The sequence below is a fragment of the Rhincodon typus genome, chromosome 20 (assembly GCF_021869965.1).
Source record: "Rhincodon typus isolate 14 chromosome 20, sRhiTyp1.1, whole genome shotgun sequence".
Classification (NCBI taxonomy): domain Eukaryota; kingdom Metazoa; phylum Chordata; class Chondrichthyes; order Orectolobiformes; family Rhincodontidae; genus Rhincodon; species Rhincodon typus.
This window is the reverse complement of record NC_063351.1, coordinates 16299484-16325012: the sequence shown is the minus strand read 5'-3', so window position 1 is coordinate 16325012 and position 25529 is coordinate 16299484. Positions and strand designations below refer to the sequence as shown.

The 25529-nt window shown below is 39.4% G+C and overlaps 1 protein-coding gene across 1 annotated transcript in view; it reads right to left on the bottom strand.

Annotated features, from left to right (window-relative positions):
• LOC109922808 (protein CC2D2B-like) overlaps positions 1-25529 on the bottom strand; it is a 158169-nt gene that overhangs the window by 53403 nt on the left and 79237 nt on the right. Inside the window, exons 20-24 of the mRNA XM_048609173.1 lie at positions 21291-21458; positions 19361-19431; positions 19238-19257; positions 7027-7136; positions 3544-3640 (exon numbers count right to left, since the gene is read on the bottom strand). Coding sequence (XP_048465130.1) covers positions 3544-3640; positions 7027-7136; positions 19238-19257; positions 19361-19431; positions 21291-21458 — 466 coding nt within the window. The remainder of the gene's footprint in view (positions 1-3543; positions 3641-7026; positions 7137-19237; positions 19258-19360; positions 19432-21290; positions 21459-25529) is intronic.

The following is a 25529-nucleotide window of genomic DNA, read 5'->3' as shown; positions in this document are numbered from 1 at the left end:
TAAAGCTTTCAGAAAAATTTTAAACTTCTACTTTATTTTAATTTTGGGCAAGGTGGATCCACTGTCAGAATTAAAGATGCTGGGGTAAAGAGGAATTTGAGGGAGAAAGGGCAAAGGAGGGTAAAAAATGATCAAGAATGGATATACACAGTGAATATCTCCATAGGGAACTGACTGTCTAGAAATTATCTTAACCACCAGAGTCTTTTGGACAGTAATCATTGGTTTCAAATGAACGGCGCTAAAAAAAAACTAATGCAATGGGGATTGGAAACTGCAGGTCAGTTTATTTATGACTTGTTAGGTATATGATCTAACTTACTTCTGAATAAAGTATCAAACATTTAGTTGACTTTTAATACAGTCAGTGATGGTTAATAATTGTAACTAATGTTGCCCACTTCTCAAAAAGAACAATATGCATGTAGAACACCTTCAACATGGTAAAATGTCAGTCTTAAAGAATCAAGAAGAAACACATCCATGAATCTACTGGCCAGCTACTTTGACAAAGGTGAAAAGATAATGGAATCTTTACTCAAATAAGTAACAGAAAAAATACCTAGAATCAACAAGTATGAGTTGCTGTAGAAATTTCATGCTTGATCAATCTTATCAAATCATTTGAAGAAATGACTTGAACAGTAGAGAAGGCTAAAGTAATAAATGTAATAAATTTGTATTTCCAAAAGGCCACATAAGTACCACTCTTAGATTATCAAAAATATAATGTACATCAAAAAGCTTGAAAATTAAAATGATGCCATGTTACCAAAACAAAACTGCAATAAGGCAGCCCACTAAAATTCAGCATTAGTTATTAACATTTGCATATCTGTGTCGATAAAAATAAAGATCAGTGTTTTTACAGTGCTTTGTAAAAAAAATTCATTTTAAGGACCCATGTAGGTTTCATCCAAGCTCTGGTCATTCCCTAATCCCTCATGGCCCCCAGGCCTCACCCTACATGCACAGACAAAACATAATTCCTTCTTTGCCCCACTGCTCGACAATTTACTCTCAGTAGTAGCCTAGCTTTTCCAACAGCCTAATAGCAACACCGAGCTTTCCTAGGGCCCCAATAACCCCCTTCATTGCCAACCCATCATGACTGAAAATTGGCAATAAATATTGCTGAATATCCAGAGAATCTTGTTGAGGTATGTGATATTGGTTAGTGCTGCTTGCTACTATAATTCGATTGGCAAAAATTAAAATAGTGATGTTTGGAAAATTAGTGGTCATTCACCACAGCAGTTGAGACCCAGCTTCATTGCTCCCTTCATCAAGACTGCCAAACCATGGGACTGCATCAACTGGTCAGCAACAGAGCATGTCCTCCCAATGGGATGAGTGATGGCATCAGGGTATGGACTGGTACCAGGACTTTTTCTTGGGCCTGCTCCTGACATTATGAACAGAGACTATAAAGAAATTAAAAGGATAGAATTACATTTTCCAAAATTTGAAGTTCTTCAAATGTTGGGATAAAAGCACAACATATCCAGATTTATTAGTGTCACAAAGATGGGTAACACTGTAAGCTGGGTAGATGGATGTATGATTTACAAAGAGTTATCAATAATTAAATAAATCAGCAAAATAGTGAAGTTAGATTTCACTATAACCAAAAGTGAAGTCACCCACTTTGTACTGAAATAAATGTCACAGGGTGCATTCAATGAAAATCTAGAAAAAGTGAAGGTCCGGACAAACTTGGGGGCCCAAGTTACATAATCATTAAAATGTCATGTATAGGTATGGAAATTGATCAAAATGGCTAATGTAATGCTCATTTTAATATCCAGAAAACAATAATACAATGAGATGAATGTCATGCTTCAGTGATACAAAGCCTGCATGAGTACTATTGTTAAGAGTTCTGAGAACCAGACCTAAGGAGGAATATACTGACCTGGACGTAATACAGCAAAGATTTACCAAATCCAAGGTAAACATTATAGAAAGAAGTTACAGGAACATATGTAGTGTTCCCTGGAATTTAGAAAGTGATTTGATTAAATTTTTGAAGATATTAACAGAAACTGGGAGCATTGTCTAGAAAAATAGATTTTGATTGTTCAGGAGTGAGATAGGAAACATTTCTGTGTACAAAGAGTGTAAGATTTTGGAACTCCCATCCAGAAATGCAAATTCATATTAGGTCATTCAGTACATTTGAAACTGAGATTGAAAGATTATGATTAACTATTCAGGAAAATGACAAAGACAAGACATATGGTACCAGATTTTTAGCTCTTGGCAGGGCCACAGTGAAGATAGATGAACACTAAAAATAGCTCCCCCAATGCCCTTGGGCATTGAACTAATTAAAGGCAGGATTCCCAACTGTGATTTTTGTGACTTGCCTACAATTCCCTCATCTGCCTGGGGACAGGAGAGCTGTTGGACGCAGCCTCCCAGAAGCAAACCAGTGTGGACGGAGGCAGTGCTTCAGGAAAGTTTAGAGGCACAAACACCAAGACAGCTGGAGAAACACAGCACGTCTGGCAGCATCTGTGGAGAGAAAAACAAAAGTTCTGAAGAAAAGTCATACCAGACTCGAAATGTTAACTCTGTTTCTCTTTCCACAGAATGCTGACAGACCTGCTGAGTTTCTCCAGCATTCTCTGTGCTTGTTTCAGATTTTGAGCATTTACAGTATTTTGCTTTCATTGCAAGTTTGGAGGCATACCCTGCTTGCCAAGTTCAACTGAAACCACAGTCCACCCTGTGGCTATCAACAATAGCACTGATGAAACTGTCTTCCTTCACATTATATGTGAAAAAGTTGGAGAATGTGCACCTCCATTTTGGGATGCCCATGCTTCCAAAAGAATCTCAAAATCTTAATACATCATTAAGTGCAATAAACACCTCCCATGTAATAATGCAGCAGAGACTTGTTCAGAGTGAAGAGGAAACTGGTAGGAAATAGACATGAGGTTAGAGTGCTCCTAATCTGTAAATATTTGGAGCAAACGAATAAACACCATATTGTTTACTCAACCAGATATTTCTGGCTATTCTAATCCACACTGTCCCATTTCAGGCTTGAATGAACCCACATAAACCTCGTCACATTTACCTGCCATGGAATCCAGCTGCTTTCAAGTTAGAAGTCCTCCCACTGTTTATAAATATTCTCTTTTATATATTTTTCTCCCAAAATATATCACCTCACATTGCTGTGCATAAAATTTTATTTGTCTATTATCTCTCGAATCTACTAACCTTATGAAGTCATCTAATGTCTTCACAGTTAAGCTATTCTTTGTAGTCTTTTTCACCAATAAATTTTAACATCCTGTCCTTGATACCAGAGTCTATATTTTATATATATTGAGTGGCACTATGGGAAAGACAATGACCCTCAAACGACAACTACTGTTTACATGCTTCCTGACCGAAAGATACTTATTAACCACCATTGTTATTTTCACTTCTGGAGATTAACTATAAACTAGTTCATTTTAAATAAAGTAAGCTACAACTAATAACAAGGCAATGCAGTTGATACATTTTCAAAATATATTGAAGTACCTCTGGGTTAGGAACACTTATATTATCAAATATGTTAATTACTATCTTGTCCTTCATTTTGCATAAGGCTGCACTGTTGTAATCTCCATTAGGTGATCTATAATCAAAAAAATACGATTTTAGAGAAATTAAAAATTATTTCATGCAAGATCTACTTTTCATGTAGCTACATGACCATTTGAATACAGTATTGCTCATTGCCATTATTGAAAATTTCATTCTTTGCATTTATTTTTCATTTTTCAATCATCATTCTTTGAACAAAGAATCAAGTAGATATCTTATTCTTGACATCCAAAAATTGGTAATTAGTGACCAACATCTAAGAGATTCACTAGATGGCTGTATGCCATGTTGTCCATTGATTTAACTTAGAGGAAGTACTTTAAATCTCACTCAAGATGGAATTTAAGATATGAAGTTGCATATGCATGGGGCTGAATTTTAGCAGATATTAAGTTTATGTCAATTTTGGCGTATTTCATGGACGATTTCACTCTGTGAGCCCAAGCGAGATTTCTCTTGCTATTCTCTGAAACTCACATTATTAACTATTCACCATGCCTCTATGGTGCTCCACTCATTGCATCCTCCCTCTTGCCACAAACACCATCGGACTCATCCAAGCAGAATTCCAAGGCCAATAGGTTGCAGTATTGGGCAGGTTCTCTTCACCTCAGCTGAAGAACCCAGGGCTATACTGAAACATAGTGAGATGGAAAGGAAGCAGAGGCCCTCTGAGGACACATGGGTGGAACTTCATTATAAATATGTTCACACAATGGCAAATATATATTCATTGTTTGATCACTTTGTGGAAAAATGTCATTTTAGCTGCAGGAATCAAGGCACAAAGGCTAGCCATCCTTAGTGTTACTTGATGTTTTATCGTCCAAGGTGTGAAGTGAGCAGCTCCTCCACCATATGCAGGCTATGGGGCCTTAGAAGGTGATTGCCACTTTGGCAACTAGGTTGAATCTTTCTAGGCCACAACACATTGCCTACGTACCATAGCCATTAATCAGATTGATTTGTGATGTTGTTTGGTATTGATGAGAGTGCTTGGGACCAACATAACATTCCATAGAGTAGATCAATACAAAACGTTCACATATAGCATCTTGTGATCACAGGTTTCTTTCACCTGCACTGTGTAGATGCCTGTTTAATGCTATTGCCCTTTGAAGGGCCTCACATCACACAACAGTGGAATCACCTCCCTCACAGAATGAAACATTTACCCCACTTGCACTAGGTGTGGTGGCAGCCATTTTCATCTCCATTGAACACTTGCTATTTGGATGATGATAAATGGAATCATCAGTTGTGCTTGACAGAGTGATTCACAGACCTTAGCATTTCAGTCAAGGTGAATCCCTCAAATTTTCACATTCCCTTCTTGGTTTCCTTTCCTGTCAAGTCCATCAGCTTTGATCTTCCTGTGATCCCTCCCAACACATTTAATTTGATTCTTCATTTCCCCACTTTACCCACTGAGCCCAGGCATACCATGTCATTATGCCAGACATACTAGTGCGCAGCCTCCCGATTGAAGCTAGGGTGGTGCTCACTGTCGATGATCAGCCCTTCTTGCATTACCCCTTTCCATCACATAACTATAGTCTCCCCGACTTATGTGGTGAATTTTCTCTCTTCACAATTGTTATCCCGTCTGCATCCCGGTATGCTATCTCTAGTCCCCAAAATTGAATTCCCAAGTATTCTTCCCTTCCTTGACCAATTTGAACAGACAGCCCTGACTGATGACTTGAATGATCTATGCGCAGCTCTCCGACTGACATACCACTTCTCCCTGGTTACATTGGATATACAGGACTGAGCATTGTTGAAAATTGAGATCCCCTTAAAAACTTTTTATATTCTATAATTAGGATTTCCTGTGTAGCATGGGGCCTCATTTGACTGTGTTACAATAATAACTAGCCTCTACAAGCATAAAGAAAACATTTATCTTGTGACACTATTACATTATGCAACGTTTTGGAAAATAAGAAGTTTTTGTTCTTAGGGGCACTGAATTCTAATCTTCAAATGGAGATGTCCAAGGGGACAACAGTCATCTGACATCATGAGTAGCTTTCCTATGGTCATTGCCAAAATGATTCACATAATTCATGACAGTATAGGGTACCAGCCCCTTGAAACAGGGATCTCACCAAGTGCTCAGGAGCAGAGGACACTCCTCATTAGGCAATCTTTGTAGACAGTAGTCCTTGTCAGGGAGCTGTCTTCTCCAGATGGAAGATGGACAAGAACTCAAGGGGGAAGAACCAGGCACTTGACTACAGACCACAGTGCAGCCTTCACAACATACCATGCCAACAGTCTGTTTGTCCTCTGATATCTGTGAACCATCTCCAATTGTCACAGATGTATACTTCCTTTTTTTAATTAACTAACGTGTCATATCTAAATTGCTGCTTCTTAACAGTCTGAAAATGCTTACGAATGGGCAAATGCCTATATTAGTTAACTATGATGATGAACACTCAAAAGCAACACTATTGCCTACTCCCAGACATTACGGACCACTGACCCTGATCACCCAAGTGGCCAAGTGACCATGTTCAAATCCCTGGACGGATTTTGGAGGCTGCCCTTGACTACTGTGCTAGGACATTTTGTCTGAAGGCTGTCTCTCTTGACTTGACTGAAGACCACTGCTCTTAGGCCATTTGGTTGATGCACATGCAGTGTATCAACCACATATGTTGTTGGCAGATGTGTGAGATTGATGTAGCGTGGTGCCCAACAGCAGTATGTCCACCCCCTTGACTGGTAACTGCTGACAACCATGAAAATGAGCTTGGTTTTGTGTCTATGCTAAACAACAAGGCAGAATACAAGTACTGTGAGGCTTAAAGCTCTAAATCAAGGGGAAAAGCACATAAATACAAGCCAGAGAAGCTTTGAGCATCCAATTAGATGCAAAGTGAGTGACCAATAAGAGAGCAAGTGAGGATCATAAGATGTGTGCTGGGCCAATCCATAAGATGGCTGCCCTGGCATCATCATTGCAACAAAAGATGCCGTTGTGCTCCAAGACGCATCACCATATTACTGATGGACTCATACTATTTTTTCAACTTTCTTGACAATACCCATGTCATTCAGGGTCTAGAAAGAGTCCACCCACAGTTTCATATCAAATTGCAATATGAATTTATAAAAAGAAAATAATAAAATAAGTTGTGACCACATGCCAAACTTATTCAAGCAAGAACTTTGATGAGATGCTCATCTTACTAAGTTATTACAATTTATAATTGCACTTATATTTAATTATCCCTTTTCAGATTAAAAGCTAATGATAGGTGTAACTGTAGTTTGAGAAACCAATGAATCAACTTGATTTGAATAAAATCTCAAAATGATTTTTGAGAAGTGTATGCAGATTTAAGGGTTAATATTTATATATCACCTTTAGCGCACAGATTAAGCAAACTATTTTAAACAAATTACTTGAAATCCATTTCAAGTTTTTCATTCCAACATGGCTGGGTTCCATCAGCAATACTTGTCTGATACATTGATTGCTGGAAAGTAACTTCAACAAATGGTTGCACTTGGATCTATGCAAGATAAAAATACAATTTATTTATTCATAGGTTTTTTATAATTGTCTACAAATGCAAGTGCAGCGATGTTTTCCTTATTGTACATTTACAAGATTAATTTTGAATGTATTCATTCTAGTGAAGAGAAACTTCATCCGTACAGCAATAACTTAATGTAACTTATTAACTATAATGCCTTTAATGTGATGGAATATAAAGGCGATTTAATTACAAGTTTCCTGTTTCCACTCATGGTGCCAGGTAGTGTCATCACAGTGGGGAAGCCTGCTTCAATAACCTGTCCAATTCAAAAACAGATTTAATTAAGCTGATATTTTGTAGTGGGTTCAAGGGCTGCAACTGGGTCTGAATAGAGAAAAGATGGGTACACAGTGGGTGTCCAGTCATGGAACCCCAAGAAAATAGGTGGGACCAATAAAAGTGAGAGTGACTGAAAGAGGGACTCAGACAATAGTATACAGCTTTTAGGTCTGCTCAGGTTGAGGGGACAGTAGTTACTAAACACTGAGATAAAGATATAAGAGGAGGTAACAACCACATCAGAGCAAGCAAGGAAGCTGACAGCAGGACCATGAATCATCATAGAATCCCTACAGTGTGGGGACAGGCCCTTCGGCCCAGCAAGTCCACACTGACCCTCAGAGCATTCCACCCAGACATGTCCCCTGTTAACCAAGCTAATCTACACATCACTGAATACTATGGGAAATTTAGCATGGCCAATCCACCTATCCTGCACATCTTTGGACTGTGGGAGGAAACCAGAGTGCCCAGAGGAAACCCATGCAGACACGAGGAGAATGTGCAAACTCCACACAGACAGTCGCCTAAGGATGGAATTGAACCTGGGTCCCTGGCGCTGTGAGGCAGCAGTGCTAACCACTGAGCCACTAAGCCACTGTGCCACCCCCTGTGATAGAACATAGAACATAGAACATAGGGCATAGAACATAGAACATAGAACAGTACAGTACAGTACAGTACAGGCCCTTCAGCCCACGATGTTGTGCTGAACTTTTACCCTAAACCTAAGGTCTATCTAACCTCCACCCCAACCTTATACTATCATCCCTATGCCTGTCTAATAGCCGCTTAAATGCCCCTATTGAGGCCGACTCCACTACCCTCTCCGGCAATGCATTCCTCGCCTCTACCAATCTCTGAGTAAAGAACCTACCTCTGACGTCTCCCCTATATCTACCTCCACTCACTTTAAAACTATGCTTCCTCGTAATAGCTACCTCCACCCTAGGAAAAAGTCTCTGGCTGTCCACTCTATCTATACCTCTGATCATTTTGTATACCTCTATCAAGTCACCTCTCATCCTTCGTTGTTCTAAAAGAAAAGCCCTAGCTCTCTCAATCTTTCCTCATAAGACCTGCCCTCCATTCCAGGCAACATCCTGGTAAATCTCCTCTGCACCTTTTCCAACGCTTCCACATCTTTCCTGTAATGAGGCGACCAGAACTGGACACAATACTCCAGATGTGGCCAAACCAGGCTTTTGTATAGCTGGAGCATAACCTCATGGCTCATGAACTCAATCCCTCCATTAATGAAAGCTAACACACCATACGCCTTCTTAACAACTCTATCCACCTGGGTGGCAGCTTTCAGGGAACTGTGGACATGAACCCCATGATCCCTCTGCTCCTCCACACTGCCAAGAATCTCTCCGTTAACCCTGTATTCTGCTTTCAAATTTGTCCTTCCAAAATGAATCACCTCACAGTTTTCAGGGTTAAACTCCATCTGACACTTCTCAGCCCAGCTCTGCATCCTATCAATGTCCCTTTGCAACCTAGAACAGCCCTCCGCACTATCCACAACTCGACCCATCTTCATATCGTCCGCGAACTTACTAATCCACCCTTCCACTCCTTCATCCAAATCATTTACAAAAATCACAAATATCAGTGATGTCAGTCAGATTTCATGTTCAGTGGCAATGAAGGACAAAATTTTCCACAAGGAGAGCAGAACTGTGGACATGAGAAATGCAGAGAAAAGGATGAGGGCAGGATAGTAACTGAGGTGCTACCCTCAGCACAGAGTTTACCAGTTAAAACAAAGCTCCCTGGTGTTGTCAAAAAAAAATAGCATCACAAACCAGTGCATATTATCATGCCTTGCCCTGCCTGCGTCTGTTAAAGCTAGGATATTGAAAATATCCTGGAAGTTCCTGCACGCCATAGCATCTCACAGGTCACCCAGTGTCTTATATCCTGGAAGTTCCTGCACGCTATAGCATCTCACAGGTCACTCAGTGTCTTATTTGCACAAACTGCTCAGTACATTCAGTTCCAGACATATGGGAGGCTGCCTGCACAAAGGGGCAGAATTCTGTCTATTTTGGATGCCAACTGATGAAAACCATCAAGAGAAGTGTATAGTAAACACATAAGTGCAGCAGATACACATTAAAAAGTTTTATTTCAGATAATGCACACAGACTGTGTTCTTACAACCATCTCAGAATATCACAAAGGGATGATACTACTAAAATGTAATTCATTAATGGTTCACCTAAGCTAGATTCAAACAAAATTACTATCAGTAAAGAGTTGCTACAAAAATAATTAAATCAAAAATTCCATGCAATCATCATCAGTCTCAGAAACAATCTGTAAAATCTGTGTAGAAGTAAAAAACTATGATCGATAACTTCCTGGCAGGGTTCCTGATCATGTAACGTAACTTCTTGACAAATCCAGAAGCAGTTTTAAACACTCTGAAAAACTACTTTCCATATGTATACATATGCTCATATTTTAGTACTACTCTCTGCATTGTTACCATACTGTACAGTCAATAAAATATGGCAAGGAAGAAATACCAAGCAGAAAACCAACACAAGTTGTCTGCTAGTAGCATGCTGATAGACTCAGATAATGTGGCTGATTGCCAAGATCCTATTCTACTGTTAGTTCAGGAATGTTCATTTCTTCACTTCTACCATGCTAGTTGTCTTTAGTCTCTTCATTTTTGTTGTAAGATCAGTCAGTTCAGTTCCAGAGCAACATTACAGGATCTGCTCAGGATAGTGTCCGAGACCCAATTATCTTCAACTGCTTTATATTTAACCTTTACTCCATCACAAGTTCAGAAGTGACAATGTTCACTGATGACAATGAACAGCACCATTCACAATTCAGTAGATACTGAAGTAGTCGATGTCGAAAAACATCCAGAATAGGACAACAACACTCAAGAAACTTGACACTATCCATGATGAAGCAGGCCACTAGAGTGGCCAGTTCGCTCCCTTCATCACCAATGCTCAGTGGCAGCAATGTTAATTCTACACAATGCACTGCAACAACTCACTGGGGCTCTTTAGACAGCACATTCTAAACCCACGACCACCACTATCTAGAATAATAAGAGCAGCAGATACATGGGAACACCACCACTTGCAAGTTCCCTTCAAGCCACAAACCATTGTGACTTGGAAAGGTATCACCATTCCTTCATTTCACTGGGTCAAAGTCCTGGAAGCCAATTCCTAACAATATTGTAGGTGTACCTACAACAAATGGTCTGCCTTGATTCAAGATGGCAGGTCACTACCACCTTCTGAAGTGCAACTAGGGATAAATAAATGCTGCCTCAGCTAGCAAAACCAAAATGGTATTAACAAATAAAAAATAATCAAACAAGGTAATGCACAATGTATCAGAAATCATTTTGATGGGTAAGCTGTCATTGCCTATTCTTCTTCCTCCAGATCAACTCGTAAAACACAGTGATCAACTGCTCATAGATATTTGTTGGCAGACCTCAATGACAATCCTCTCAGCTAACAACCAAAGATGCAGACAGCAATCACCTTTAAAAAGAAATGAATAACTGCAGTTATGAAACTTAACAACATCAAGCAATAAACAATGAAGTTGTTCAGTTAACTACTTGTTGCAACTATCAAGCAGATTCCGCATTTGGGAAAAAACAAAACTATATGGACTTTGTTGAGACTCTATTATAGGGCAAGGACCTCTTTTAATACTTTGAGTTGAGATCCTGTGATCTTAGTGCATTCCTGTTGTGAAGCCACTGAACATCTGAGATGCTTCTCTGCTGTTTAAGTCTGCTCTTGCACAATGAGGGAACAGCAGATTTAACTACTTCCTCCAAATAAAATATATTCCCTGTACCTGATTTGTATCAACAGTAAGGGTGGAGAATCAACCCTCTTACTAAAATAAAGGCACAAAAACAAGCTATTAGACTGAGTTTGTGCTTAAAGTTGTTTTGCAAAGCCCTGAGATGGTAAGAGACATTATTTTAAGAAGTTATATAAAATATACCATAGTACATTAAAACATAGTATAATTTTATTGATTTACTGTATTAATTAGTATTAATTGTTTTCTTGGCTTTTAGAGATAATTTTAAATGTAAACAAATGTTATAACATTTGACTGAGTAGAACAATCTTTGTACCTGATTAAAAAGATCATCTTCACCTTCAGGCTTTCTGAAATGGATGTTATTGGACATGCCAGACACTGGAGACAATAGGCCATACAGTGGTTGTGACCTGATAATAAAATCATTCTGCAATATAGTGATTTTCCCTACTAAAACTGAACATGTTTAATAGCACAGAATGCAAAATAACTTATGAAAACTTTTTCACTTAGATTCCAAACGGAGGTTTGAGAATATACATAAGCTGAGTTAGTTGAACAAAACAAATATTTTCCATTCGATGTAACTAAAATTTTCTGTGAAAATTTATGTGTGAAATCAGGCAGAATTTTTGTGGAATCAGGAAGATTTAACAGACCGTTAAAAATGATGGGTGTGACGCAGAAGTCCCACACCCATTTCTAACAGATTCAATTTTTGCAAGCAGTGGAAGAGTCAAGGCATAATTCACAGAGGAGAATAACCCAAACTCAGCAGGGTCATTTAAACTTAAAGCTGATTTCATTTAGACATCATTCTGGTTGGTTCAAGGGCTTTAACCCATTGTGGCAGTCACAAATTAGTGGAGTAAATATAAATGGTCATATAAGGTTCTTTTAACTATCATAATATGAAGTTTCTCTAAAAAACGTAAATGTTGCCGGTGAGAGTTAAAGAAAATCTTTACAGGAGTGCTTTTACTGACAGGCCATCTGATATAAGGTAAAAGGAAATTACCAGCATTTTCATTTAGTTTCTTTGTTGACATTTTTACAGGGTTATTTTCATGTCATTATCCATGCTTGGCTGATGTTCAAAGGGTACAATTATATCAGCAAGGAGCTCTGAGTTAACAGTTTGAAAGTTTAAATACTATTAAAAGACTGTTTTTAACGTGGATAGGCTTTTTAAAGAAATTAACTATATGAGGCGATTAAACACTTTGAATGGTTGCTTACATGACATTTATTTGAGTATCAAGACTGTATCAGTGAAGATTGTATTAGATTGTTAGATGTTTTTTCATCCCCTCAGAACAACCTACAGCGCATACTGAGTTAGTGGCTATGGAGCTAACGTGAGAGATATGATGAGATAAGGTGGAATGGGTGGAGGATACGCCAGCATGAACAGCTTTTGAGCAAATGAGAGAGCATGGGGAATGAGTGAGAGGCATGAAATGAGATGGGGGAACTAGTTGAGGACTTGTTTGGGGTGAGTATTAGAGGGCCTAAAAACTTCTAAAACAACAGGGGCAAAATCCCAGAGAATTTAGGAAGACCATCTCGATAGCCTGTCTCAGCTCTCCATGGCTGCTTTGGATATGCTTTCAGGAAAGTTTAAAGGAGATGTGTGAGGTAAGTATTATACATAGAGGATGGTAGGTGTCTGGAACACGCTGTCAGAAGAGTGGTAGAACTGGATATGTTAGCAAAGTTTAAGAGGCATTTAGACAGACACATGAATAGGCAGAGAATAGAAGGATACGGATCATGTACAAACAGATGAGATTAGTTTAGAAAGGCATCAGACATGGCAAACCAAAGTGCCTGTTCCTCTGCTGTACTGTTCTATGTTCTATGAAAGGGGTCGTGTGACCTTTTCTGAATTCTTTCTGACAACAAGCTTGAATACAAGGGAAGGCCCAGTTTGTCTTACTGGGAAGAATGTGGTCAGAAGTCACACAACGCCAGGTTATAGTCCAACAGGTTTATTTCAAATCACAAGCTTTCCAAGCACTGCCCCTTCATCAAGAATGTGTGAGTTATTCACATCTGTAAACAATGACCTGAGCAGCTTTGCTTATGATGATAGACTCTGTCTCTAAAACACAGGAAGGTGTTGTTAATATCAAGTTTTGTAAATAGTTATTCTTTAAACTGTCAATTAAATTTCAGATACAATGAAGTCAAGAGAGAGTAATGTTGTTTAATTAAAAATTATCTAGTTGATCAATGGAAAGGAGCTGAGGATCAATATGGTCTGGATCATCAAGAATGAACTGTCTACTTATGCTTCTTTTCCATGTACTTAAATGTCTCCAAGATGAAAATTTTGTCGCGTGATTTGAATTTCTTCTTAAGTGTTATCAGTCCCTATGGGATTGTAGCAGTTAGGTTGAAGGATGTATTATTATTTCATAATGTGAAGAATTTCACCATTTCCAAAACCCAGGGTCATTATCAAACACTCTAAGGTTATATTTGAATTGGCTCTGTAGTGCAATGGATCAAAGTTAAATGGAGCACCAGCATAGAGTTATTGTTCAGTGTGTTGGACAGCTTAGTCATAGAGGGGATTAGGAGGAGAGATAACATATTTCTGTGGGTGCCCAGGAAGCTGTCAAGAAATACCCCTGGAAGGTAACACAGCAGCTTATCATGGATGCCAATTCCCAGAGTTTTACCTCAAAGAAATTCACAGCAGTGGCAAAAGAAAGTTAATCACCTCACATAGACGTCAAGGTCAGTGAATATTGATAGAATATTCTTAGTTACTACAACACCAAATTCTGATCCTACTCGCCATATACCATACTCTGCTGCCTAATTATTCATCCATCAGCCATGATTAGCGCTCAGAACTTATGACTAAAATTCATGTAATCTGCCTTACCTCGCACAGCTTCCCATGATAGCCAGTCACCTCCCTCTGCCTTCACATATCTCTAGTTATGCAGATATGCCAGGCACACTAATCAAACATAACAAAACACACTCAAAGACATTCTACTCTCTCTCCTGCAGGACATTGCTGCCACAATATTTGGGAGCATAGTCGACCTGGTGGGTGACAAATATACCTCTGCATGCTAAGCCCAACACAGAAGACAGTGCTGCACATCATGGGGTAACCTGCAACAGAATCTGCAGAATTCTGTATCATTGGGAGCATTCAGGATGATGATATGTCACTATACCTTATGCCTTTTCTTCACTTCCACCTCATTTTCATGTTGCTGATATGATAAAGAAAATATAAACGATTTGGCAATGGACTGTCTGCTTTATACTCTCTAACTCCAATTACCTCCCACTGATTTTATGCTTCTAAATATCTATGAAGAGTCACCCACTCAGTAACAGCGGCCCTGGTGGATGGGAGATAGGTAAGTACCACTACTGGATGAAGAAACATGGTTGTGCAATTGGATAATTACAACCAGCTGGTCAGATACTGCACAAACTAGGGAGGTTAGTATTTACTAATATCACATCGATTATGCAGTTAAGGGTAAACAGATGATAAGTGTTGAATGATTTGTTGTGCATATTAAAATAAGTTAGGGAAAGCTCTTGTGGCTCAGTGGTAGTCTCCCTATTATTTGAACCCAGGAGGTCTGGGTTGAAATCTTCCCTGCCATGGAGCATATCTGAATATAAGTGCACAGGTTGATTAAAAATACTTAAAAACGAACTAGAAGCTTTGTGTGTTAGAGTCTTATCTCTGGGCTAGAAGGTCTGAATCCCACCTGCCATGATGGGCATCATCATAGTTTGACTTTTTTTATATAAAAAGGAACTGCTACGTTATTGGCGCAGTAGTCAGGATCAGAGATCTGTGAGCTTGCATCCTGTCAAAAAAATTACTGTCAAGGATAAGTTCTGCGTTGTTTTTCACTTCATCACCTACCTTGAATCCAATGTAACAGCTTCTGCACTTGGTGAGTTACTGTGAATGAGTAGATGGAAGACATCTCTAGTGGGAAGTATAATCAAATGACAACTTGGTGAAAGGCTAGGTAGTGTTCAAGCTGTGCTCTCAGGGACTCAGAAGGAAACTTTGATAGGGCAACCTGTAGGATAATGCTAATGAACATGCACCCAAGATGCGTAGTGCATTGGAAGGAATTAAGACAACCTCCTATCACTGTCAAGGACCATGGAGGTATCCAGCTTCAGTGTGTACAGAACAATGCATAGAACCTGGGGTCTATTCTCTCCAGCATCAAGTGATGATTAACGCCATGGTAGCGCTTGCAGGCCCAATCATAACACAACATCTGATAGTTGTTGTGTAAACTTTCATAGCAGCATAGTTGAACATTATTCAAATTCTCAATACTGGATGTGAAGCTTAAATGGTGGTAATAAAAATCATGCTTGCTGTTGTATAGGGAAATTGTAGAGTATGGATAGAGTGGTGTTATTGGGGGACTTTAATTACCCAAATATTGATTGGAGCCGTGGTAAAGTAAAGGATAAGAGGATAAGTTTTCAAACTATGTCCAGGAGAACTTCTTTGATCAACTAGGAAGGAGTATTACCAGATATGATGCTGGGGAATTAAGTGAACCAAGTGTCTGTGAGTACACATTTGAGTAAAAGTGATCATTGTATCACAAGGTTTTGATTAGTATTGGAGAAGAGCAAGGAATAACCGAAAATAGAATATCCAAATTAGAAAGAGATCATTTCAATGAGAAGAGAGAGGAGCTAGCCAGAATAAAATGGAACCAACAATTGACAGGAAAGGCTGCATTTAAGACTAATAAGCATTACATATACGTGCAGAATTAAAGCAATGTATGAGTATGTCACTACAAAGTAACAGTGCAATAGTTCCCTATAATAAAAATGGTGCTGCCCATATATTCACAAGGGCAGAAGCTCCAGAACGTCACTGATATTAAATATTCTAAATCATGAGATTTCGATACTTCAGAATGCAAGATTAGAGTTCACCCGTCATACAATGACAGTTAGCATTATGTAATTTGAATGAAAATGCAAATGTTTCAGAAAATTATATTTTAGAAATGTAATTCTGCCTGTAAAGTGGATACGAGGGAAGGGCTAATTGAAACTGATTTACTTGGCATTCAGATCCCAAAGTCTCTTGCTTGATATGCAAAGTTAATTTCAAATCCCAGCCCACTCTTATTTGCTCTTGACATCATCCATGCATACACAGGGGCATATTAGCAACTGAAATTCCAGGCACAGGAGACCAACATTATTTGGGAGCCCCGAGCACCATGTGCAAAAGTCTCCCAGTGGCCATCTTAATGGCAGTGTGCATTGGAAACACACAATCTGACAGAAAGCTTAAATGGAAGAATGACTGATCCTTAACAAGGAGATGTTTCAGCTACTGGCTAAATATTTTTCAAAAGAGTGAAAGACAGGGCGAAAAAGCCATGTCTTCGAGGGTGACAAGGGAGATGGAAAAGATGGTGAAACAAAATAAAGGATGCATTATGTACTTCAAATGAATGTTTCAAGAAAAAAATGCCAAATTTAATAAATTGAGAGGGAAAGTGAAGAGGAAATCAATATTGGCAAGAAAAGTATGGGAACAGAACGGCAGATACAATAAAAGGTAATCCATAAATCTACTAGCAAGTAAATAGCAAATGAATAATAAGAGATAGGCTATGTCTTATTCGGGATGGAGAGGGAATATATGCTGAGGCATACAGGACAAGACTAGATTACTTGATGAATATCTTGTAGTGGCGTTTACTAAGAAAGAAAATATTGAGAAAACGTCAGTAGAAGTGAAGATGATAGAGGTAATGGAAAGGGTGAAAACTGCGAGAAAGAATATGCTAAAAGGTTGGCATTGTCTCGGCTGGATAAACTGTTTGGTCTGGATGACTTGCATTCCAGGTCAATAAAGGGAGTAGGAATGGAGATAGCAGAAGAGCTTGACGTAAACTTTCCTTAAACAAGATACACTGAAGTGCCAGAGAAATGGACAATGGCAAATATAACACTCTTATTCAAGAAAGGGTATAAGGACATCCTTGGTAACTACAGGTTATTCAGTTGTGAGAAAGGTTTTTTTAAAAATAAAATCAAAACATCTACAGGCTCTTAGAGAGATTTGAATTAATTATACAGAACAGCACAAACTTGAAAAAGACAGAACATATTTGAATTCTTTAGTTAACTACTGTAAATGATTGACGAAAGGAAAGCATTAGATCATATCTATATGAAACTTACAAAAGCCTAACTCTAACCCTAAACTACTACTCTAAACATTAGTTAACAATGGGGAAAAAATGCCTAAAGGGCAAAAAAGATCAAATTATAATAAATGTTTTTCATATTGGAGGATGGTAGATAGTAATGTTCTCCAAGGGTCAATATTTTTCCTGATATAAATAGATGTTGTGTATACAAGAATACAGGGTTCAAAGCTGGTGAATGCTATCTAGTGTCTTAGTGTGGCAAACAATGAAAATGATACAAATCTGCTTGGAGTCATATGTGGATGGTTGTGGTTGTTGGAGTTCAGTCATCTCAGCTCCAGGGCGTCTCTGCAGGAGTTCCTCAGGGTAGATATTTTCTAATCAACCTCTTCAGAGATATTATTACAAACCTTTGGAGCAGGTTGAACCCTGGAACCCAGGCCTCCTAGCCCAGAGTTGTTCAGGGTAATGTCCTAGGCCCAACCATCTTCAGTTGCTTTATCAATTGCCTTCCCTCCATCATAAGGTCAGAAGTAGGGATATTCATTGACAGTTGGATAAGGGTCAGCACCATTCATGGTTCCTGAAGCAGTCTATATCCAAATACAGCAAGACCTGGACAATATCTAGGCTTGGGCTGACAAGGGGTTTGTTGGGTGTTGGGGGGGATGGCATTGATGACCAAGTGGTATTCTCACTGGACTGTTAATTCAGAGACATAGATAATGTTCTGGGGTCCTGGGTTCAAATCCTGCCAAGGCAAATGGAGGAAACTGAATTTAATAACAGAAACTGGAGTTTTATCAGACCCACATCAATGGGGTTGCCTCTTAACTGCCCTCTGGGCAATTAGGAATGGGCAATAAATCCTGACCCAGCTAGTGATGCTGTCATTCTTGAGAATGAATTTTAAAAAATGGCAAGTAACAATTCACGCCACACAAGTGCCAGGCAATGACAGGAGAGATTCTAATCATTTCCTCTTGATATTCAATGGCATTATCATTGCATAATCAACTTCCTGCAGGTTACTGATGAACACAGACTGTCCTTTCTAACTTTTGAGTATTGCTGGCTAGACCAGCATTTATTGCCTATCTTTGAATGTCCAAAGGGAATTTAAGAGTCAACCACTTTGCTGGGGGGCTAGAGTTACTTTTAAGCCAGAACAAATAAAAATGGCAGATTTACTACTCCAAAGACATTGGTAAGCCAGATTTGTTTTACGACAGTTGACAAAGGATATATGTTCATAATTAGGCTAGTTTTTAATTCCACATTTTACTGAATCTAAACTTCACCATTTCCCATTGTAGAATTTGCCCTCATGGTTCCAGAACATCAGCTTGGGATTCTGGATTACTAGTCCATTGACATTATCATGACTCCATCACTTCTCCACACTGGACTAGCCATATAAATACAGTGGCTACAAGAGCAGGTCAGAGGCTAGAAATACTGCAGAAGTAATGCACCTCTTTATGCCTCAAAACCAATTTTCCAAAAGATTAGTAGGATTGTTCAGGTGCTAACCCATGGAAGAAATAATGGCAACATGTAGCATATCTCTCAGGATGACAACATTCAAACTCTCACCATGCTACAAAACAGAAATTGCTGGAAAAGCTCAGCAGGTCTGGCAGCATCTGTGAAGGAAAAAACAGAGTTAATGTTTCGGGTCCGGTGACACTTCCTCAGAACCATGCTAAACTCTGTGATGAAAGTACAAGACCTCAAAGCAACACAAAGTGCTCAGAGACAGACCTTCTTGACTATGTCATTATCTAAATAAGGAACCAGAAGAATATTCACACCACTTGTGCCATTACATGAGTTGGCGGTGGCTGAACAAACCACCACCTAATTCATATGACGATCTCCACCAACCTGGTCCAATAACTTCAGAAATTGTAGAAGCGTTGTAGTAGGACACATCAGTGTCAATGAACTCAAGGACTCTGTGAAGAAAGAGCACATTACATAGCTCCCGACCTGTCACCATCTCAGCACAACCCAGCCCAAAAGGACATTTGACAGTAGAGAACCAATAAAACCACCTGCACAGATAAATCCCTGCCAAAATACAAAACAAGTTTGAAGTGGAAACAAGTAACGTAGTGTCATTAAATCAATGATCTTTTCCATCGTCCTTGCTGCAACGCTCCACGTTATCTCTATAAAGCTCCCTGCCAGAGCAGAGGTACTCTACATCTTTTGCAAGAAACTAAGCTAAATCAGCCAACATCACCTCCAGTCCAGTACACAACAGCCCAACCTCTGTCATCAAACTGCAATATACAGACACCATTTGTGTTCATACACTCAGAGGCCAAGCTCCAAACTACCACCATGCATTCATGGAGGGCTATAAGAGAATGGGTCTCTGGCTGAACATCCAAAAGGCAATGGTTCTCTACCAGCCTGCTCCTCCCATGCAAGGAAGTTCTTACATGTTGGATGCTTCCTCTCAACAGGGGCTGACATTGACAATGGCTCTTCACTTCTAGTGTGCCAGTGCAGCATTCAACTTTCTGAATAAAAGGATATTTGATGGAAAAGACTGGCACCAAATTCATCAGGTTCAGAGTAAGAGAAAATGGAAGGAAATGGGTCTGGAGTGGGGGTGAAGGGGGCAGATTCCAAGGGAGGGATGACAGATTGGGTCTGGAACAAGGGAAGGGAAGATTGGGGTGAGAGTTGGGGGAGGGAGGTATTGGGTCCTCTGGGGAGAGGCAAGGGTCACATCAGGGTTTGGGAGTGTAAGTGGTCTGGGGAATATGTAATTGAAAGTGTGCGAGGTAAATTTGGGGTCAGTTTACTAGTTGCTCAAATGTATTTAATAGTTTAATCTTTCCTGAATAACTATTTTACTTAATTTTGTCTGAACTGTCCAAACTCTCCAATTAAAATGGGGACTTTCAGTGAGTTCAAGAATAGGGAAATTGCCCAGCAGAATATTCAATTTCTCCTGCAATTCCTTCATAGTCTGTGACAATGTGGATTCCTCAGGGTCCTTAGTTTCATCTCCCATCTAGACTAGAATAACGACTGTCTGGTCATTGTAAAAATGAGGCTATTTTGTATTTATTTTAAATTTTCCCTGGAATTTGGTGTCTTTAGCAAGGATATTTATTGTCTATCCCTATCTAACTACTCTTTACAAGTAATGTGAAGCTCATTATTTGAACATTGCAGTTTGTTTGACGTAGACACACCCTTTGTGCTGTTTGGCGTGAATTCCAGGATTTGGCCCTGAAGGCAAATTCTTTGCTTGGCTTGTGTCTAAGTCAATGCTAGATAATCTGTTCAGTTTTCTTTTGTTTATTTTTTAGTAGTTTGATGCAAAGTAAAAAATGAAAGTCACCATAGTCCCGGTATACCAGAAGCTGCTCTCTCAGAGGCAGACAACTAATTGCATGTTTAACCAGAGGATTACATGCATCAGCTAAGGGATGAGGTTGAGAAGACAGGATCTTCATGGTGATCTCAGCCAGTCCAGAAAGTGAATTTGGGCTGTTGCCATTGCATCAAAACCAGCCATCCAGGAATCAAGCCAAATTTGCTAACTGGAGGGCTTACTAGGCCATTTTGAATGGTAGCTAAGTGTCACCACATTGGTGTGCATCTGAAGTCACTTGTCAGCCAGAATAAGTAAAGACAGCAAGTTTCCTTACTTAAAAACCATGAGTGAACTAGAATGCCCTATCAACCAACCATCCAATTTTATGGTCATCATTTCAGATGCTAGCTTTTTATTCCACTTTATTTAAATCAATCAAATTTAAAATTCTGAGCTGAGTGGTCGGATACTTCTTACCTGATAATACATTTCCTCATTGGAATGTTGTATGCTCCTAATACATTAATAAGCAGCTTGACATCTCCATCAGATAAGGTCTGGGCAGGTATTTTTTTTCTCTCCTTACGCAGTGGTTTCATTTTTTTTCGAGGTGCAATCATGCTTAACATGGCAAGACTTACTTGGCTTTGACACAAAAAATAGCATAATAAGTTTTGATGTCTTGTGTTGATACCGTTCAATTCTAACAAGTAAAAGTGTATAAAATAAAATTTTATTTAATTTCCTCTAATTTTCATTCTAAAACATAAGCTATTATAGTGAAATCAATTTTAAAGAACTCTGGCATGAAACCCAAACTTTTAACAAATATTTGGTAGAATGTGGATTGAAATAACTGCACAGAGGTTGGTATCCATCACCTAGTCGCCCTCTATTTATATGTGCACTGTACACTGGCTGTGACTAGCCAGCTCAGAGTCAGTTCCTGAAGTCAGAAGACTCTCTGAATCCCCTGTTTATAACTATCAACCAGGACTCCCTGATTGTCCCAGGTTGACTATGAGATCCTTTTTTGGGGTTGTTAATGAGATCCAACTGGGTCCACTCACAACGTTCCCTACCCGACTAAGTCCAGGGTGTAGGCGTAATCTTTCTCTGGTAGCTTTTCCTGGGATATTTTTGCCCCAGGTCCGGTTCCTCTGATTCAGACTCTGACATGGGCAGTGTGTGCTGGATTGAAGCTTGTCTCTTGCGTCTGGAGTATATCAGGACAGTTTCCTCCTCTTTTTCCGTGGTAACAGTATCGAGGCTGTATCCATCTTGGACTCTGAGGTATCCTTGATGCTAGATGGAGGGGGAGAACCCATTGTTTCTGACAGGCCTTCTGGCTGTTCTGAGGGGTCAGGTATGTTTTCCTCCTGCCCCGTTTGCAAGGTAACAATTTTCAGTTGATCGACATGTTTGTTCAGGACCTACCTAAACTTTGTAAGTCTCAGGACCTGACCTCATGTTAACCTTGCTTTGTAACCATGCAGGGCCAATTCCATGGTTCTGGCACCAAGCTTTAAATAAATTGTCTCTATCACTTAGAGGAAGCACGTGGCCGGCATTAGTGTTCTTGTTGCCATTTCACCCTCCCCACCAGGTCTGGGAATGCCAGGTTTAACTTGGTACAGAGTCTTCTCCCAATCAGCAACTTTGTTGAAGCTATCTCTGCGGTTGTTTGAGGGGTGGGCCAATAATTGAACAGTAACTAGAAAAGTTTGGTGTCAAGTAAAGCAGTAGCCATTTCTTTAAGCCTGCTTTCAGTGTTTGGATCAGTCTTTCTGCCGGATCATTGGACAATGGATGGTATGGAGCTCTAATAGCAAAGCCAGTTGTAGCATCTGTTTGAAGTTCAGTTGGGCTTCAGCTGGTAGGTGCTTTTGCATGGTTATGTCATTAATCCCACATACCAAATGGTCTCTGAGCAAGTCAGAGTTAACCACAAATCCCATGCCTCTGCCAGTTATCTTAACCTAATCAAAAATCCCAATACGGACTCCCCTTAGTCTTGTAGAGCCAAATAAAACCGACAGCATTTCAGAATTAGAGGAGGTTTGGGGTCGTAATATTCCTTAACCAAATCCGTCAACTCTTGGAAGATTTTAGTGTTTGGTGCCTCTGGGAAAGTTAAACTCTTAAAAACCAAAAATGCTGCAGGTCCATAAGCAGTCAGAAGGATTACTCATTGCTTTTCATCTGCCCCAATGTCATTTTCCGGGGGAAAATATTGCATGCTTTCCACATACTGGGTCCAGTCTTCAACAGCAGGATTGAATGAGTCAAGTTTCCCAAATAAAGGCATGATGCCAGAAATGCTTAACCCAACTCACAGACAACTGTTACAAGCAAATGTTCTAGAGCCACATATTATTCCACTCCTGTTTGCCACTAAAATAACTGCACAGAGACCAATATCCAGTCACCAAGTCTCATCCTTTGTTTACTTGTGCATAGTACACTCGCTGTGGCTGCCAGATCCCCTGTTTATATCTGTAAGCCAGGGCTCCCTAATAGGACCAGGTTAACAACGCCATCAAGGATCGTTAAGTCACCAAGATCCATCTGGTTCCAATCACTAGATGGTTAGAAGGGGTTTGAAATTTGTTTTGGAATGTGGGTTGTTGCATTCCAACCTCCTGCAGTGCAAATTAGAAAATTATGTAAAGTAAACTGTCATGAAAGAAATCTGCAAAATTATTTAAATTGCTTTTTAACAAGAATCTTACATGTCCTTTAATGTACAGTTTGTACTTATACCCATTTCATTAACTTAAATTTGCAAATTTACAATGCAAGAATGAGGACTTATCATTTTTACTGCTTATTTAAGAGACCATATGTATTCTATTTTAGGATTATAAACTGAAATGGAAGTTGGACTGTTATATCACTGGAATAGCAGGTGCGTTGTGCAACTTAGAAATCAAGTGCTGCATATTGTTTTCAGCTGTGCAATATGCTGCTTTTTGAAACAGTGAAATGGAGAATTTGACACCGAGCAGCGCCAACAGTCTTTTGAGTTAAGGAATTTCTACCTGACGACAGCCCTATGATCAGTTGAGCAGCATTGTGTTAAAAGCTGTAAGGGTCTGGGCAGCAGAGAAAATACCAATCAAAGCCCTGAAACAGAAAGCACCCCACCTCTCTCTCTCTGTATTTGGAAAAAGACAGTTAAACCAAAAAAGCTTGAAAGAAAGAATTTTGAAACAAGAAAAGACTTTGATCCACCCCATTAACTATCAAATTAAAGAACAACATCAACAACATTTACTCTACACTGCATGGCACCAACATGTTGCATACAACACAACACATTCTGCATGGTTAAGTCACTGCCATACATGGACCTCAGAGGTCTGTGCAGCAGGAAAGAAAAATGCAGGGAACATCAACCATTGCTCTACAGACAACAGCATGTCATCATTGCTAAAATCAAAAGGACTGTGAAATATATCATTTCACCTTGTCGCCTAGACTTTTGATCTTTGGAAATTTGTTTACCCAGTCTATATCCTTTTTCCACCATAGTATCTGTGTTAAACAATTTATCTTTTGTCTGATTTAATTATGATTATTTAATTATTTAATTATGTGTGCAATGGGAAGCTTTGAGAGTAATGTTTAAGCTGCATGATAATAGATTAGAAATCCTAACTCTGCTCTTGTTAAAGATAATTATGTTAATATAAACATAGGCATTCTTGTTTTACTGGTGAAACCTGGTATGAATTGCTTTTGTCCTGAGTAGTACACTTTTTTACTGGTGCACTCCCCAATTACGGCATGACACTTAGCAAAAATTAAACCTTCAAGCATTTTACTTAATAGTTAGAAGTGGATAGATGATAAGATATACAGCACTGGCCTTGAAATTCAATGGCACCCTGTTGGTTTTATTTGCTAAAATTGGTATCTTGCATCCAATATAGCAGGTGGGATTTAGATGCTCATTACACGTACAGTGTGCACTGTCTGTCATTGGTGAAAAAAGTGAGGTATCCAGCACAATCTGCATATACATAACAGGCTAATGCCTGTCTGAGGAACTTTCATAAACTGGACCTCTTCCCCACCCCCACCTACTGAATGCAGCAGGCACCAGGCTAACTACTTCCAGATAATCAATCACATATTGTCTAACCAAGTCTAGGGCCCATTAGGGACCAAGGTGGCAACCTGTGTGTCAAGCCACAGGATATTGGAAGGGTGTTAAATGAATTCTTCTCTTTGGTCTTCACCCTGGTAAAGGAGAATGTACGTACAGAATTCAGAAAAAGGTACTTTGAGGAACATGCACTGATTAATGAGGAAATAGAGAGGTACTGGAGACTCCGGGCTTAAAAATGGACAAATCCCCTGGCCTGGATGATTTGCATCCCAGGTTGCCTTAGGAGGCAAGGCGGGAAATTGCAGGGGCTCTGACACAAATTTTTAATTCCTTTCTGGCCACGGAGGGAAGTGCTAAAGCACTGGAGGATGTTTAATATGGTTCCACTTTTCAAAAAGGGTGGTAGAGATGAACTAGGAAATTACAGAACGATGAGTCTCATATCAATGGTAGGAAAACTATTGCAGAAAATTCTGAAGGAGAATTAATATCCACTTGGAAAGGTATGAGTTGTTTATGAACAGTCAGCAAGACTTTGTCAGAGGCAGGTCATGCCTAACAAATTTGTTAGAATTTTTCAAAATGTGATCAAGTGTGTGGAT